We start from the raw sequence: 12639 nt of genomic DNA, 5'->3' as shown, positions 1-12639 counted from the left end.
TTAGTGTATATATAATGTAATGTCCACACATGTCTTCTCTACTCCTTTTTTTTGTTTTCTGTTTTCTTGATGATTAAGTAAAGGTGAAAGTAGCTTATAATGCAGATATTTGGAGACATATTTGTATTTTCTTCCCTTCTTTCACACTCTCCCCCTACCAAATCTATATCTACCCAGAGAAATTATGTCTGTTAAGGGGATGACTTTAAAACTAATTTTATTTGTAATTGATCTCTGAAAACTTTGTTTCTGCAAGAGATTAAATTTGTTTATGAACATTTTATTCTCTAATCACTCTTGCCAACTTATGATTTGTTATATACACCTTGGAAGATTGTAATTGAGATCATTTCAATTTGCAAAATATGTCCCAAGATTCCTAGCCTTACCCCTTTTTCATACTCAAAGAGAGTGTTAATGATTTCAGGTGCTTTAAAATCCTATTTACGGGAATTGCCTGAACCTTTGATGACTTTTAATCTGTATGAAGAGTGGACACAAGTTGCAAGGTAAGTTTAAAGAGCACAGAGTTTTGGGCTGGGTGCGGTGGCTAACGCCTGTAATCCCAGCACTTTGGGAGGCTGAAGTGGGCAGATCACAAGGTCAAGAGATTGAGACCATCCTGGTGAACATGGCGAAACCCTGTCTCTACTAAAAATACAGAAATTAGCTGGGCATGGTGGCGCACACCTGTAGTCCCAGTTACTCGGGAGGTTGAGGTAGGAGAATCTCTTGAACCCAGGGAGTGGAGGTTGCAGTTAGCCAGGATTGCACCACTGTATTCCAGCCTGGCGACTGAGTGAGACTCCGTCTCAAAAAAAAAAAAAAAAACAAAGAAGACAGAGTTTTAAATGTTGAAGGGAATGATGTGCTATTGTGCCCTATTTGTAAATCATTTTATTCTCGGGGATCATAACATAACAGTAAAATGTATATTTGTTAAATAATACATGTGTCAGTTCTTATTATGTTTGGAGTAAAAATACGGAATAATTATTAGTGTAGGAAAGTCTTGCCACTTAGGCATTGGTTTAAATTTGTGTTATTTATGTGGATGAAGACATAAAGTCATACCCACATTAATGGATTGGCAAATCTCCAGCACCCTTTATATTGAAGAAAGCCCTATAACTAGGGATAGGGGTCATACTGACCCATGGCAGTGTGCCTTTTGAGCTGTGTGCAAACTTACCTGTGCAATAATACAGTTGGCCTTTAAACAACATGGCGATTAGGGCACTGATCCCTCACATAATTGCAAATTCAACTATAACTTTTAATTCACCCAAAGCAACTAATAGCATACTGTTGACTGGAAGCCTTACTGATAATGTAGTCAATTAAACATATTTTGTATGTTGTATGTATTATATACTGTATTCTTACAATAGAGTAAGCTAGAGAAAAAATACTATTAAGAAAATTGTAAGGAGGAGACAATCTACTTACTATGCATTAAAGGGAAGTGGATCATCTTAAAGGTCTTTATCCTTGTCTTCATGTTGAGTAGGCTGAGGAAGTAGAGAAAGTGGAGAGATTGGTTTTGCTGTTTCAGGGGTGGCAGTTCATCTGTGAGTTTTTTCAGATTGTCACAGATCTCTTGGAATTTTCCTATATGTTTATTGAAAAAATTTGCATATAAGTGGGCCCTGAGTTGTCAGCTGTAAACTGATGACTTTAATATTTACTGAGCATTTTCTTGTGCTAAGTACTGTACTCTTTGTAGCCATTAGCTCCTGTAATCTTTAATTAACATTATAAAAGACAGATGATGTGATCCACATTTTACAGAGAGAACAGGACCAGGATAGTAGCAAGTAATTGGCAGAGCCAGAATTCAAACCAGACAGACCCAAATGCTATGTTCCTGTTCTTTGTTTCTTTTCCTCCACCCTCAGCTTCAGTCTGTCTAGAAATAGTTGATTTTAAGCAGGACAGCTTTGTTTGAAAAGCCTAGAGGCTTCTGCTTGGCTGGCCAGCCGACTTCCTCTCTTTTCCCTCATGGTACTGACTCCCCTCCTCTCCAGAGTGCCTACTCATCACTACCAAGGGAGGAGAAACAAGCCTCACTTCTGTTATGCCCCCTTCCCTATCTGCGGACACTGTCCCTGTTCCCCTCAGGCAGGCCATGGTCAAATAAGAGCCATTTGTTTCTGATCGGTTACACTTCAGTGGATGTGAGTCCATCCCTTGTCTCTTTAACCAGGTTTTGCATCTGAGCTTTTTTTTATTGAGACAGAGTCCCACTCTGTTGCCCATGCTGGAGTACCGTGTGACAATCTCGACTCACTGCAACCTCCACCTCACTGGTTCAAGCAATTCCCCTGCCTCAGCCTCCCGAGTAACTGGGATTACAGGTGCACACCACCATGCCCAGCTAATTTTTTTGTATTTTTAGTAGAGATGGGGTTTCACCATGTTGGCCAGACTAGTCTTGAACCCCTGACCTCAGGCAATACGCCCGCCTCGGCCTCCCAACATGCTGGGGTTATAGGCGTGAGCCACTGTGCCTGGCTGCAGTTGAGCTTTTCTCTGTAATTGTGGAATGAGAGACTTTGTCCCTGGTAGATGGTGAAGTGTTTAAGTTCAGAGACAAGTTCTTAGTCATCACGTATCCTTGGAATCCTGCCTGGGGCCCAGCCTGCTGTCAGTATTAATGTTTATGGGACAGCATTCAGTAGAATCCAACATCAGTGTTAGGTGGAGGAGAGTTGTAGGATTGATTTCTTTTATTGGGTAACCTCCTGCCCAATAAAATGTTTCCTTGTTTATTACAAGGTAATACACTTTTAAAGAAGGTGTCTGTTGGTGTATTGATTCTATAGTTGAGAATTGTCAATGTGGGCTTGCATCTCAGTAACACATTGACTGGCCTCTAAAGTGTAATTATATTTAACTCCTATCCATACTTTCCAGAATGGTTCCGTTCTGGGGGATGTTTCAAGTTCAAAGTGGTATTACGGAGGCCCCCTCTAACACTTTTGGTCCCTAGTGGGCAGAGTTGACTATGCTTTACGGGCTCCTCCCGCCCTTTTTTTATGTCTCTGCAAGTTTGTACGTTGCACCTATGGAGTAAAAGAGCTCTTGCAGTTGCTTCACAACAGAAATGGCCTTCTTGGTCTGCAGCTGGTTTGTAGTATTGCAAGTGAGGAAACACCCAGAGGTCTGGGTGCTGGGAGCTCAGCCCCCTGATCTCTGGCTGGACTGCTCAAGGATAAGAGAATTTGGGCTCCGTGAAGCCATACGTCAGTACACACTTTTTCTAGACAAAATTTTCAGTAGCATCTTGTCTTCTCTATGCCAAGCATTGGTGGAGGTGGTTTTGCCACTGAAGCCTCAAAAATCATTCGGCAGAATCAACACTTACCTGTTTTGCACATCAAGATATTGAAGGTTAACCGACTATGCAGAGTTAAACAGTTAACTGGTATTTGACTCTAAATCTGCTTATTTCCATAGTCTGGGCTGTTTTCCAGCTGTCAAAATGGAGGCTTCACTTTTAATATAGCATATTAATAAGGTATTACTAATTGATGTTTTAATAAATTGTTAAAAGTCTTTTTTTCTCAGTGTGCAGGATCAAGACAAAAAACTTCAAGATTTGTGGAGAACATGTCAGAAGTTGCCACCACAAAATTTTGTTAACTTTAGGTATGTATGATTGAGCCACAATGACTCTGGAGTGAAGATAGATTTAATGCCCAGCAGAGAAGTCATTTAATTCAGGCATACTTGGCACATTAAAAAAAAAAAACTTTGGAGAGTAACTTGGGGCTACTGGGAATGGAATTTCATGTGTATCATGATGAATTTGAAGCATCAGTATCATCATGCCTGACATTAATACATAAGTTGTCTTATAATTTTCCCACTACAGCTATTAGCAGTAAATTTCTTGTGAAAAGTTTGAGTGACTCTTGGGTTTGGAGTCCAAATTGTCCAGTATGTTAAATGCAAAATTAATCAGCAGTTGCATGTTCTGTAATATCTTTTATATATGCTACTTTATTTTAAATGAAGTATAAGTATCTTACTAAATAAAATTTCAAGGGATGGAGATTATATATTACTGTGTGGAATAACTATGCTTCTAAGAAAATTTACTGTGGGACCAACTTCCATAATTTAACTTCCTTTTTCCTTTTGACTTAAAATGTAACTTTGAACAAGTATAGAGAAAAGGCAAAAGTGGCTCCAGGAAATAAAGTCACTCAAAACCAAACAAGCAAAATTTTCTAGGACAACTTTCTAGAAAATTTTCTTTGGTTTTGAGTGACATTAAGTGACCAACCAAAATTCTTTATAAGTGATATGTCTGGAATGTTACTTGTCCTTAAATTCAGTCTTGGGCTCTCCCACTAAGCTAAGCTGCATATTCCCTTTTAAATGTTCCCTTTGATTAATTTAACTCACCCAGCTCAGAATTACAAATACTCTTACTCTCTTCAGTGTATATGGTGAGAACTCAGTACTTAGTATGTTGAGAATTTGGCTCTTTATTTTATTTATTTTACTCTGTAATTGTTATTAATTGAATAGGGAGCATATTCCCATGGTTCAGAATTCAAGAGGTATACAATGAAAAATCTCTCTCCTGTTCCCATACCTCAGCCACCCAGTTCCACTCCTGATATGCATCCAGTGTTTACAGTTTCTTATATATCCTTTCAGCAAGAGTTGATATACGTGTAAGCAAATACATTCATGTGTACATACTTGCATACGTATTTTTTCTCTCACACCCTCTTTTTGATTAATTTTGTCTTTAATATACTGGACGATTTGGACTCCAAACCCAGCATACAGTCACTCAACCTTTTCACAAGAAATTTATTGCTAATAGCTGTAGTGGGAAAATGATGAGACAACTTACATATTAACGTCAGGCATGATACTGATGCAATAAACCAAATGGTGGTGTATATTATATACATCATTCTCCCCCTTGCCTTGTTTTCTTGACATCTTAAGGTATTTGCTTAATACATCTTGGAGGTTTTTCCTTCTCAGTACATTTTGTAATGATGGTTGCATAGTCCTCCACTGTATGGATATACTGTTATTTCTTTAACCAGCCCCCTATTGATAGTTGGGTTGTTCTTAGTTTTTGCCTGTATACAATTGTGTTTATACATAAGGTATATATATGATAAATTGGATATTTTTGTAATTCCAACATAAAGTATTTTCAGATAGTTTCCTTTAAGCAATGTAACTGTGTCTGTTTTTGTATTTAAAAATATTGAGCTCAGAATTAACACATTATAACTTATAATAGGAGTAGAATAGATAGGACATAAAGGAGAAATTCATTAGAAATATACAGTAAATAGAGGTTCAGTCATTGAGATTTATACTTAAGCTCTTTTCTTTAAGCCCTAATTATTCTGTTATCTGAAGCAAAGAACACAAGAAATGTATAAAATGCTTCACCTGAGCCATATTCTGGTTTAGGAACCCTCTGCAGTTAGCACCTGAGCAACCTGGGATTGCGTACCTGGGCAGTAAGAGAATATTCCAGCAGCTGTTTCAGTGGCAAAACCCTCCCCTTCTCTTTTGACTCCTAGGTATTTGATCAAGTTCCTTGCAAAGCTTGCTCAGACCAGCGATGTGAATAAAATGACTCCCAGCAACATTGCAATTGTGTTAGGCCCTAACTTGTTATGGGCCAAAAATGAAGGGTAAGTAATCTTTCTCTATATCACATCATTTCAGTTTCTTCATTCCTACCTGACGGGATGCATAGAAATGTAACTCAGGTTACACATTCTAGTTTTAGATCAATTCAAGGTGTTCTGAAATTGGTTTTCTCATTGAGCCAATATTCTTGAACCCATCATTCAGCATGCTGACTGGTTCTTCCCTGAAGGTAATTCTCATTTCAGTTTCATTGAGCTGGGTGCTGTCCCAGCTGGTGGTGACACAAAGATGTGCGAGACATTGTCCCAGTTCTCAAAATGCCCCTGCTCTTGGGCAATCAGATATCTCAGTGGCTACAGTACAGTGATAAGATAAATACACATATCTGTGTGTGTGTGTATATGATATGTAGAAGGGGAAGCACTTTACTTCTACCCTCTTAGGGTCTCTGGCTGGGCCTGAGAACTAAATGGATGTAAGACAGGTTAACAGGAGAAAGTGTACAGATTTTTACATTTTAATGCCCAGCAGAGGAGTCATTTAATTCATGCATACTTGGCACATTTAAAAAAATATCACTTTGGAGAGTAACTTGGGGCTATTGGGAATGGAATGTCATGTATATTGTGATGAATTTGAAGCATCAGTGTCGTGTCTGACATTGGAGTTCCCATAGGAAAATGAAGATCCAAAGAAGCGGTTAGAGCCAAATGCTTATATATGAAGTTGGACAAAAAGTAAAGTGTGAAAACATGACCAGACAAAGGGGCTTGGGCTAGGGCAGGCAGTTGTGGAGAAGTGACTGGGATCATAAGGATTCGTTCAACAGGTTTGTTTATGGAGGTTTCCCTCAGCCTTGCCTTCCCATCCCTGGTGCTAAGAATGTTTCTTTCCTCCTAGTGGGAAAGGGAGGGCATCCTTCACGTGGAAGTTTATCTCCTGCTTTCAGTTTGAAAAAGGAAGATCAGAGCACTCTTCTTGCATGTGATGGTTTTCAGGTGTCTTTAACTCAAAATAACCTTATGCCTAAGGGGCATATTTTGGGATGGCATATTCTTCCCGCTTTATCAAGTATGATGGCAGCAGAGGTAAAGGAACGTAATTCAGGCTGAGAAGTCAAGGAAAGCTCTAGTTAGGGAATGGCACTGGAGCTATACCTTGATGAGTCAGGAGTTTCCTACAGCCAGGACCTGGATGAGCCAAGACACTGTGGGCATGAAAGGGCCTGGTTTGCAGTGTTGAGGGGCATGTCATGTGGCCTCGTGAAACTTGAAGACAGAGAACATGAGGCTATGACTGGGAAGGCCAGAGCCTGGCTTTAAAGGGCATAACACATCCCACTGAGGTGTTTGGGACTTATTTTCTGGGTGGTAGGGAGTCATTCATTAAAGTTCCTAAGCAGAAGAATGTCTTGATTAAGTTGTACTTAGATGACTTTGTTGTCATTATGAAATGTAGACTGAATAGAGGAGAGGTCGGGGGATCAGCTAGAAAGCTTCTGGGAAATTGCTACTCTGTTGGTGGATTGTGATCTCATTTAGTAATCACAAATAACCTCTTGAATAGAGAACATAAAGGAGAAATTGATTAGGAATATATAGCAAATAGAGAATCATTGACATTTATACCTAAGCTATTTTCTTAATCTAGTAAGGTACTGTTGTCCTCGTTTTCACAGATGAGGACACAGACTCTTAGAACAAGTAATTTACCTAAGGTCGCATAGCAGGGAAGCAGTGTGCCCAGGTTCTGGCTACAGAGCCTGTGTCCTTATTAATCCTTCTCTGCTTTCCAATACTCTTCGAAAAGAAAAATGGGAAAGGACATGAGAGGACAGTTCCTCCTTAATCCAGCAGGGTTCTAAGGCACACAGACTGATCAGACTCCAGATGGGAGGAAGGCTGGGAAGGATCATTTGCAGGCAGACCTTGCATTTTAAGCTGGAATTTGAAAGGAATTAGAAATTTTACTTGGTTAGAAAGTGGGTGAAAATGTTCTGGTGGGAAGAGAGGTCAGAATGATGTGAGAGGAGAGGAGAGGTTTGAGGCACTCAGACCTGGGATCAAGCTTCTTAGAAACCCGGTGTCCTCATGTATAAAATAGGCCTCATAACAGGTTGTTGCAAAAATTAAGCAAGGTGAAGAACCTGAAGCCTGGTAGGTGGCCAGAAAGTGTCAGGCCTTTTGCAGGTGGTTTGCTTTTGTGGTGTTCTGACTCCCAACTGAAACAGGAGCTTGACAGCGGTGATGATAATTCTGACTTATTTTCATCATCTTTTTTTTTTTTTTTTTTAGACAAGGTCTCTCTCTGTGTACATTGGCATGATAATGGCTTTCTACAGCCTCAACCTCCTGAGCTCAGGCAATCTCCCACCTCAGCCTTTCCGGTAGCTGGGAGTACAAGTGCATGCCACCACACCTGGCTAATTTTTGTGTTTTTGTAGAAATGATGTTTCACTCTCTTGCCCAGGCTGGTCTTGAACTCCTGGCCTACCCGCCTCAGCCTCCCAAAGTACTGGGATTACAGGTGTGAGCCACCGCATCTGGTCTACTTATTTTCTTCTTTCTGAGCCTTAGCATCAGACCCTCTTATTATCTGAAGACTCATCTTGAAACTAGTCCACATATATGACGACCTTAAGTGTGAATAGTGGGCTCAGGTTTTCCAGCATAATAAGAGGCACACTGTAACCATGTATGTTCTTGGTGACATCATAGGCAAAATTGCTTTTTAGTGATCATTAATCTTAGAACATAGCTACCACCCGTGTGTGATGCTAGTCCCGTGGGAAAGTTCAACCCTCGTTCCCGACCAGTTTGAAACCAGCATTTGACAAAGCATTGTTGACTGATATTGCTGCTCACAGGATCTGTGCGTAGTGGATACTGTGGTTGTTATCACAGGGCAGACTAAGGAGCAGCTGAGTCAGAGTAATTTTTTCCTGAGTGATCACTGCCACATTCATAGACCAGGACCTTGTGAATTTGATTTTTGCATCTGTATTTAAATATTTGATCCTTTAAAAATAATTGAATTGCCCTGACACAACCAGCAGAAATTAGATGCTGCCTACAGGAAGTATTTTAATTTTGTGAACTTCCTTTGCAGAACACTTGCTGAAATGGCAGCAGCCACATCCGTCCATGTGGTTGCGGTGATTGAACCCATCATTCAGCATGCCGACTGGTTCTTCCCTGAAGGTAATTCTCATTTTGGTTTCACTGAGCACCAAAGCGATGCGATAATCATGCAAAAAGTTGTCTTAAAGGAGAAAATACATCTGTTATCCTTCATGATTACATAATTGGTTTTACTTTTTCATGTTTCTTTCCAGCCTTTGTGCATTTGCATTTGTATTTTGACATAATGGTTATTGTATTGTATTTCACTTAGTTTCACCAAAACATAGCCAGTCAGTGTACATGGAATACCCACCAAGTGCCATATGTTTGCTGGTGAGACGTACTGTCTTTCCTGGGGGAGCTCAGGCCACTGGAGAAGAGAGCCACATGAACAGATAAATTATAACACATGGCAAATTAGAAGATAGGTGGATGGTGAAAGATTCAACAAACTCAGGTGCTGGGCAGAGGGAGCCAGGAATTGATTTTTAGAAGAGCTGATGTTGAATATGCAGGAGTTTTTCACTTGGAAGAGGGCTTTTTGTTTCTCTAGCTAGATTATGGATTTGCACATAGGTGGGAGATAAAGCAGGATATCAGTGGGGCCAGTTGGTGAAGGCTTGAGTTGGCTGTGTCAAAGAATTAGTATTTCATCCTGTAGGCAGTAGATTTTCAAACTAGGTTTGTTGTTCTGGATCCTCCACACCTACTTCCCCCAGAGCAGCCCTGCTGCCCTGTCCCATGGGGTGCAAGCCCCATGATACCCATCTTTTCTTCACCACTTGGCCCATCTTTTCTTCACCACTGTTTTGTCATTATCAAGAATCACATCTCATACGTATAGGTTGCCCAGTGAGGATGGAATGGATGAATGAATGCTAGCATTCTGCTCAAGATTTCCTTTGAGGATAGTCGGCACTTGATGTTGCCTTTTATTTCTATTTTATATCAGAGTGTAAATCTCTCTCTCTCTCCCCTTTTTTTTTTTTTTTTGAGATGGAGACTCGCTTTGTTGCCCAGGCTGGAGTGCAGTGTTTCAATCTCGGCTCACTGCAACTTCTGCCTCTCGGGCTCAAGCGATTCTCCTGCCTCAGCCTCCCAAATAGCTGGGATTACAGGCATACACCACCATGCCTGGCTAGTTTTTTGTATTTTTAGTAGAGACGGGGTTTCTCCATGTTGGCCAGGCTGGTCTCGAACTCCTGACCTCAAGTGATCCGCCTGCCTCGTTTTCCCAAAGTGCTGGGATTACAGGCGTGAACCACCGGCCTGGCTAAATATCTCTTTTTGAATGATTCAAATAAATGATCTGTGCTCATTTTTCTCTTCTGTATTCTAGATTTGTTTTTTTCCACAAAAGAGAAAGGAGAAAAGTTGTGTAACTTATATTCTAACTCATACCTCTTCCCTATCTTGTCCTCTTACATTACTTCCCACTGGTTTGATAGACCATTCTTGGGATGTGAGTGCCAGGAGCTTCCACTTTGAAATAGTGGGGTTGTGGACTGAAGAGTGAGGTTCCGGTTCCAATGAGGGGTGTCTTAGACCTCCCTCACCTGCTGTGCTCAGTGTCTCATGCACTTGTTTATTTTCCCTCTTGCAGAGGTGGAATTTAATGTATCGGAAGCATTTGTACCTCTCGCCACCCCAAATTCTAATCACTCATCCCACACTGGAAACGACTCTGACTCGGGGACCCTGGAGAGGAAGCGGCCTGCTAGCATGGCGGTGATGGAAGGAGACTTGATGAAGAAGGAAAGGTATAATTTGACTGTTCATTTCCAAACCCGCAGTAAATATGTTGTTAGACCTGCAGTATCTGGTACCGCTCAGTGGACTTTTGAGAATGGTCCCCATCAACGTGCGACTAATGGCATCCAGATAGTTTCTGGAATTCTGCTGTAGGTCATTCTAAGCACTGATCTCACCATGAAGTCTCTGTGTAGCTTGTCAGTTAACATTTCTTCCACATGCGTTCCAGCTTAACTTGGTGGTCTTGTGGTAAGCCTTGCAGTGGAACGCCATCATACGCATGTTAAAATTTACGTGAATGTACTTGATTGTGGGGAATCAGAAAGGAAAACAAATTTAATAGTGTGGACTTTTGTCCTGAATTGAGTGTGAGAACACCCACCTGTCACAGTGAGTTGAGTGACTTGGTGTTTAAGGAGATATATTTCTGGTATAATTTGGCCCCACAATGGAAGCCAACCGATGAATTTGATGTTCAGTGGGAAAAACCTCAATATTTGCCAATTCTAGAAGGAAAAAAAATGGCAGTGTTGAACTTAGTGAGAAGCAGTGTCTCTGTATACTCTTTTCTATGGGCAATTCATGGCATTTTCAAGGGTAATGAAGACTGTTTGTGATTTGTGCCTTTAGATGCCAATGTGTCCCATGTGTGTGATGAAATGCCACTGTACTCACTGGGAATGCTAAGAGTTAAGAGACCTGTTGGAAGTAACATGCTTTTCTTGTGTGTATGAAATAATATTACTAGAAATAGTTTTACATTAAAACAAAATGACAAGCTCTTATTTTAATTGCCCAATCTTATAGTGAGGTGTGCTGTTTGTTTCTTGTTCTTTGTTTTGTGTTTTTTTACCTCTAGCAAAGGAGTATACATTATTCTGTCCCTATTCTGTCCCTCCAAAATCCACATTTATTCTATGCCGACACATTACCTCTCTCAACCCTCATTCATACATTTAGTAGTATTTTCTGATGACAAACTCTACCCATAACAAAATTAGCTTTCATGTATTTTAAGTTTCAAAATACAGTGCTATGAGTTTAGTCAGCACATGAGAGACAATTCTCAGTTACCTGCCTTGTGTATTCTCCCTGCCAGCTGACCAGTAAGCACGAGTTCAGGGAGCCAGATATCTTTTTACTTTTTGAACTGAAAGAGAAAGTTGTTAAGTTCGTAGATTAATGGGCTTAAGTGAAAAGTCAGCTTTCCTTCCACCCTGTCTTCCAGCTACATCCAGCCGCCATCCCCTTCCCAAAAGCAACAGTTTTCTCCAGTCTTTTTTTGTTTTTTTGAGACAGGGTTATGCACCCAGGCTGGAGTGCAGTGGTATGATCATGGCTCACAGCAGCCTTGACTTCCTGGGCTCTAGCAGTCCTCCCACCTCAGCCACCCAACTAGCTGGGACTATAGGTATGCACTGCCTCACCCAGTTAATTTTCTAAAAAAAAGTTTTTTGTAGAGACAGGGCCTCACTATGTTTCCCAGGCTGGTCGTGAATTTCTGAGCTAAAGCAATTCTCCTGCCTTGTCCTCCCAAAGTGCTAGGATTACAGCTGTGAGCCACTGCACCCAGCTTTTCCAGCCTTATCTTTCATATGTACTCTTTGCATATACATATATGATTGTTTCTCTATCTCATCTCAGTTAAGAGGCAGTGTGGTGTGATAACCTTACACTGCCATTGGTAGACCTTCTGGATTTGACTTCTGCATCTTTCCCCAAAAACAGATTTGTGATGGGAACTAGGAAGTATGGAGATAGGCCTTGTGTGGTGACTTATGCCTGTAATCCCAGCACTTGGAGAGACCAAGGCAGGAGGATTAGTTGAGGCCAGGAGTTTGAGATCAGCCTGGGCAATGTAGTGAGACCCCATCTCTTAAAAAAAAAATTTTTTTTTAATATCCCGGTATGGTGGCATATGCCAGTAGTCCAAGCTGCTCCAGAGGCTGAGGCTGGAGGATTGTTTGAGCCCAGGAGTTTGATGCTGCAGTGAGCTGTGATTGTTCCACTGGAGTGCCAGGCACTCCAGCCTGGGCGGTGGAGTGAGACCCTGTGTCTTAAGGGGGAAAAAAAAGGCAGAGGAAGAGGAAGTATGGGAATAAACACACTAACATGTCGTTCATAA

General features: G+C 40.9%; 1 protein-coding gene across 5 annotated transcripts in view; it reads left to right on the top strand.

Moving 5' to 3' along the window:
* The window catches only part of ARHGAP17 (Rho GTPase activating protein 17), a 95349-nt gene that overhangs the window by 62413 nt on the left and 20297 nt on the right, over nucleotides 1-12639 (top strand). For all 5 annotated transcript variants that reach the window (XR_010337377.1, XM_012464628.2, XM_012464625.2 and 2 more), the window contains exons 12-16: nucleotides 428-509; nucleotides 3571-3651; nucleotides 5568-5681; nucleotides 8749-8840; nucleotides 10366-10522. Coding sequence is in view for 4 of the 5 variants with exons in the window: in XM_012464628.2 (XP_012320051.1) it covers nucleotides 428-509; nucleotides 3571-3651; nucleotides 5568-5681; nucleotides 8749-8840; nucleotides 10366-10522 (526 nt within the window). In the remaining variant the exon portion in view is untranslated. The remainder of the gene's footprint in view (nucleotides 1-427; nucleotides 510-3570; nucleotides 3652-5567; nucleotides 5682-8748; nucleotides 8841-10365; nucleotides 10523-12639) is intronic.

Source organism: Aotus nancymaae, unplaced genomic scaffold, assembly GCF_030222135.1.
Source record: "Aotus nancymaae isolate 86718 unplaced genomic scaffold, 86718_ANA_hifiasm-v0.15.2.pri h1tg000049l, whole genome shotgun sequence".
NCBI lineage: Eukaryota > Metazoa > Chordata > Mammalia > Primates > Aotidae > Aotus > Aotus nancymaae.
Note: the sequence above shows the minus strand (reverse complement) of the source record. Positions and strands in the feature narration are given on the sequence as shown.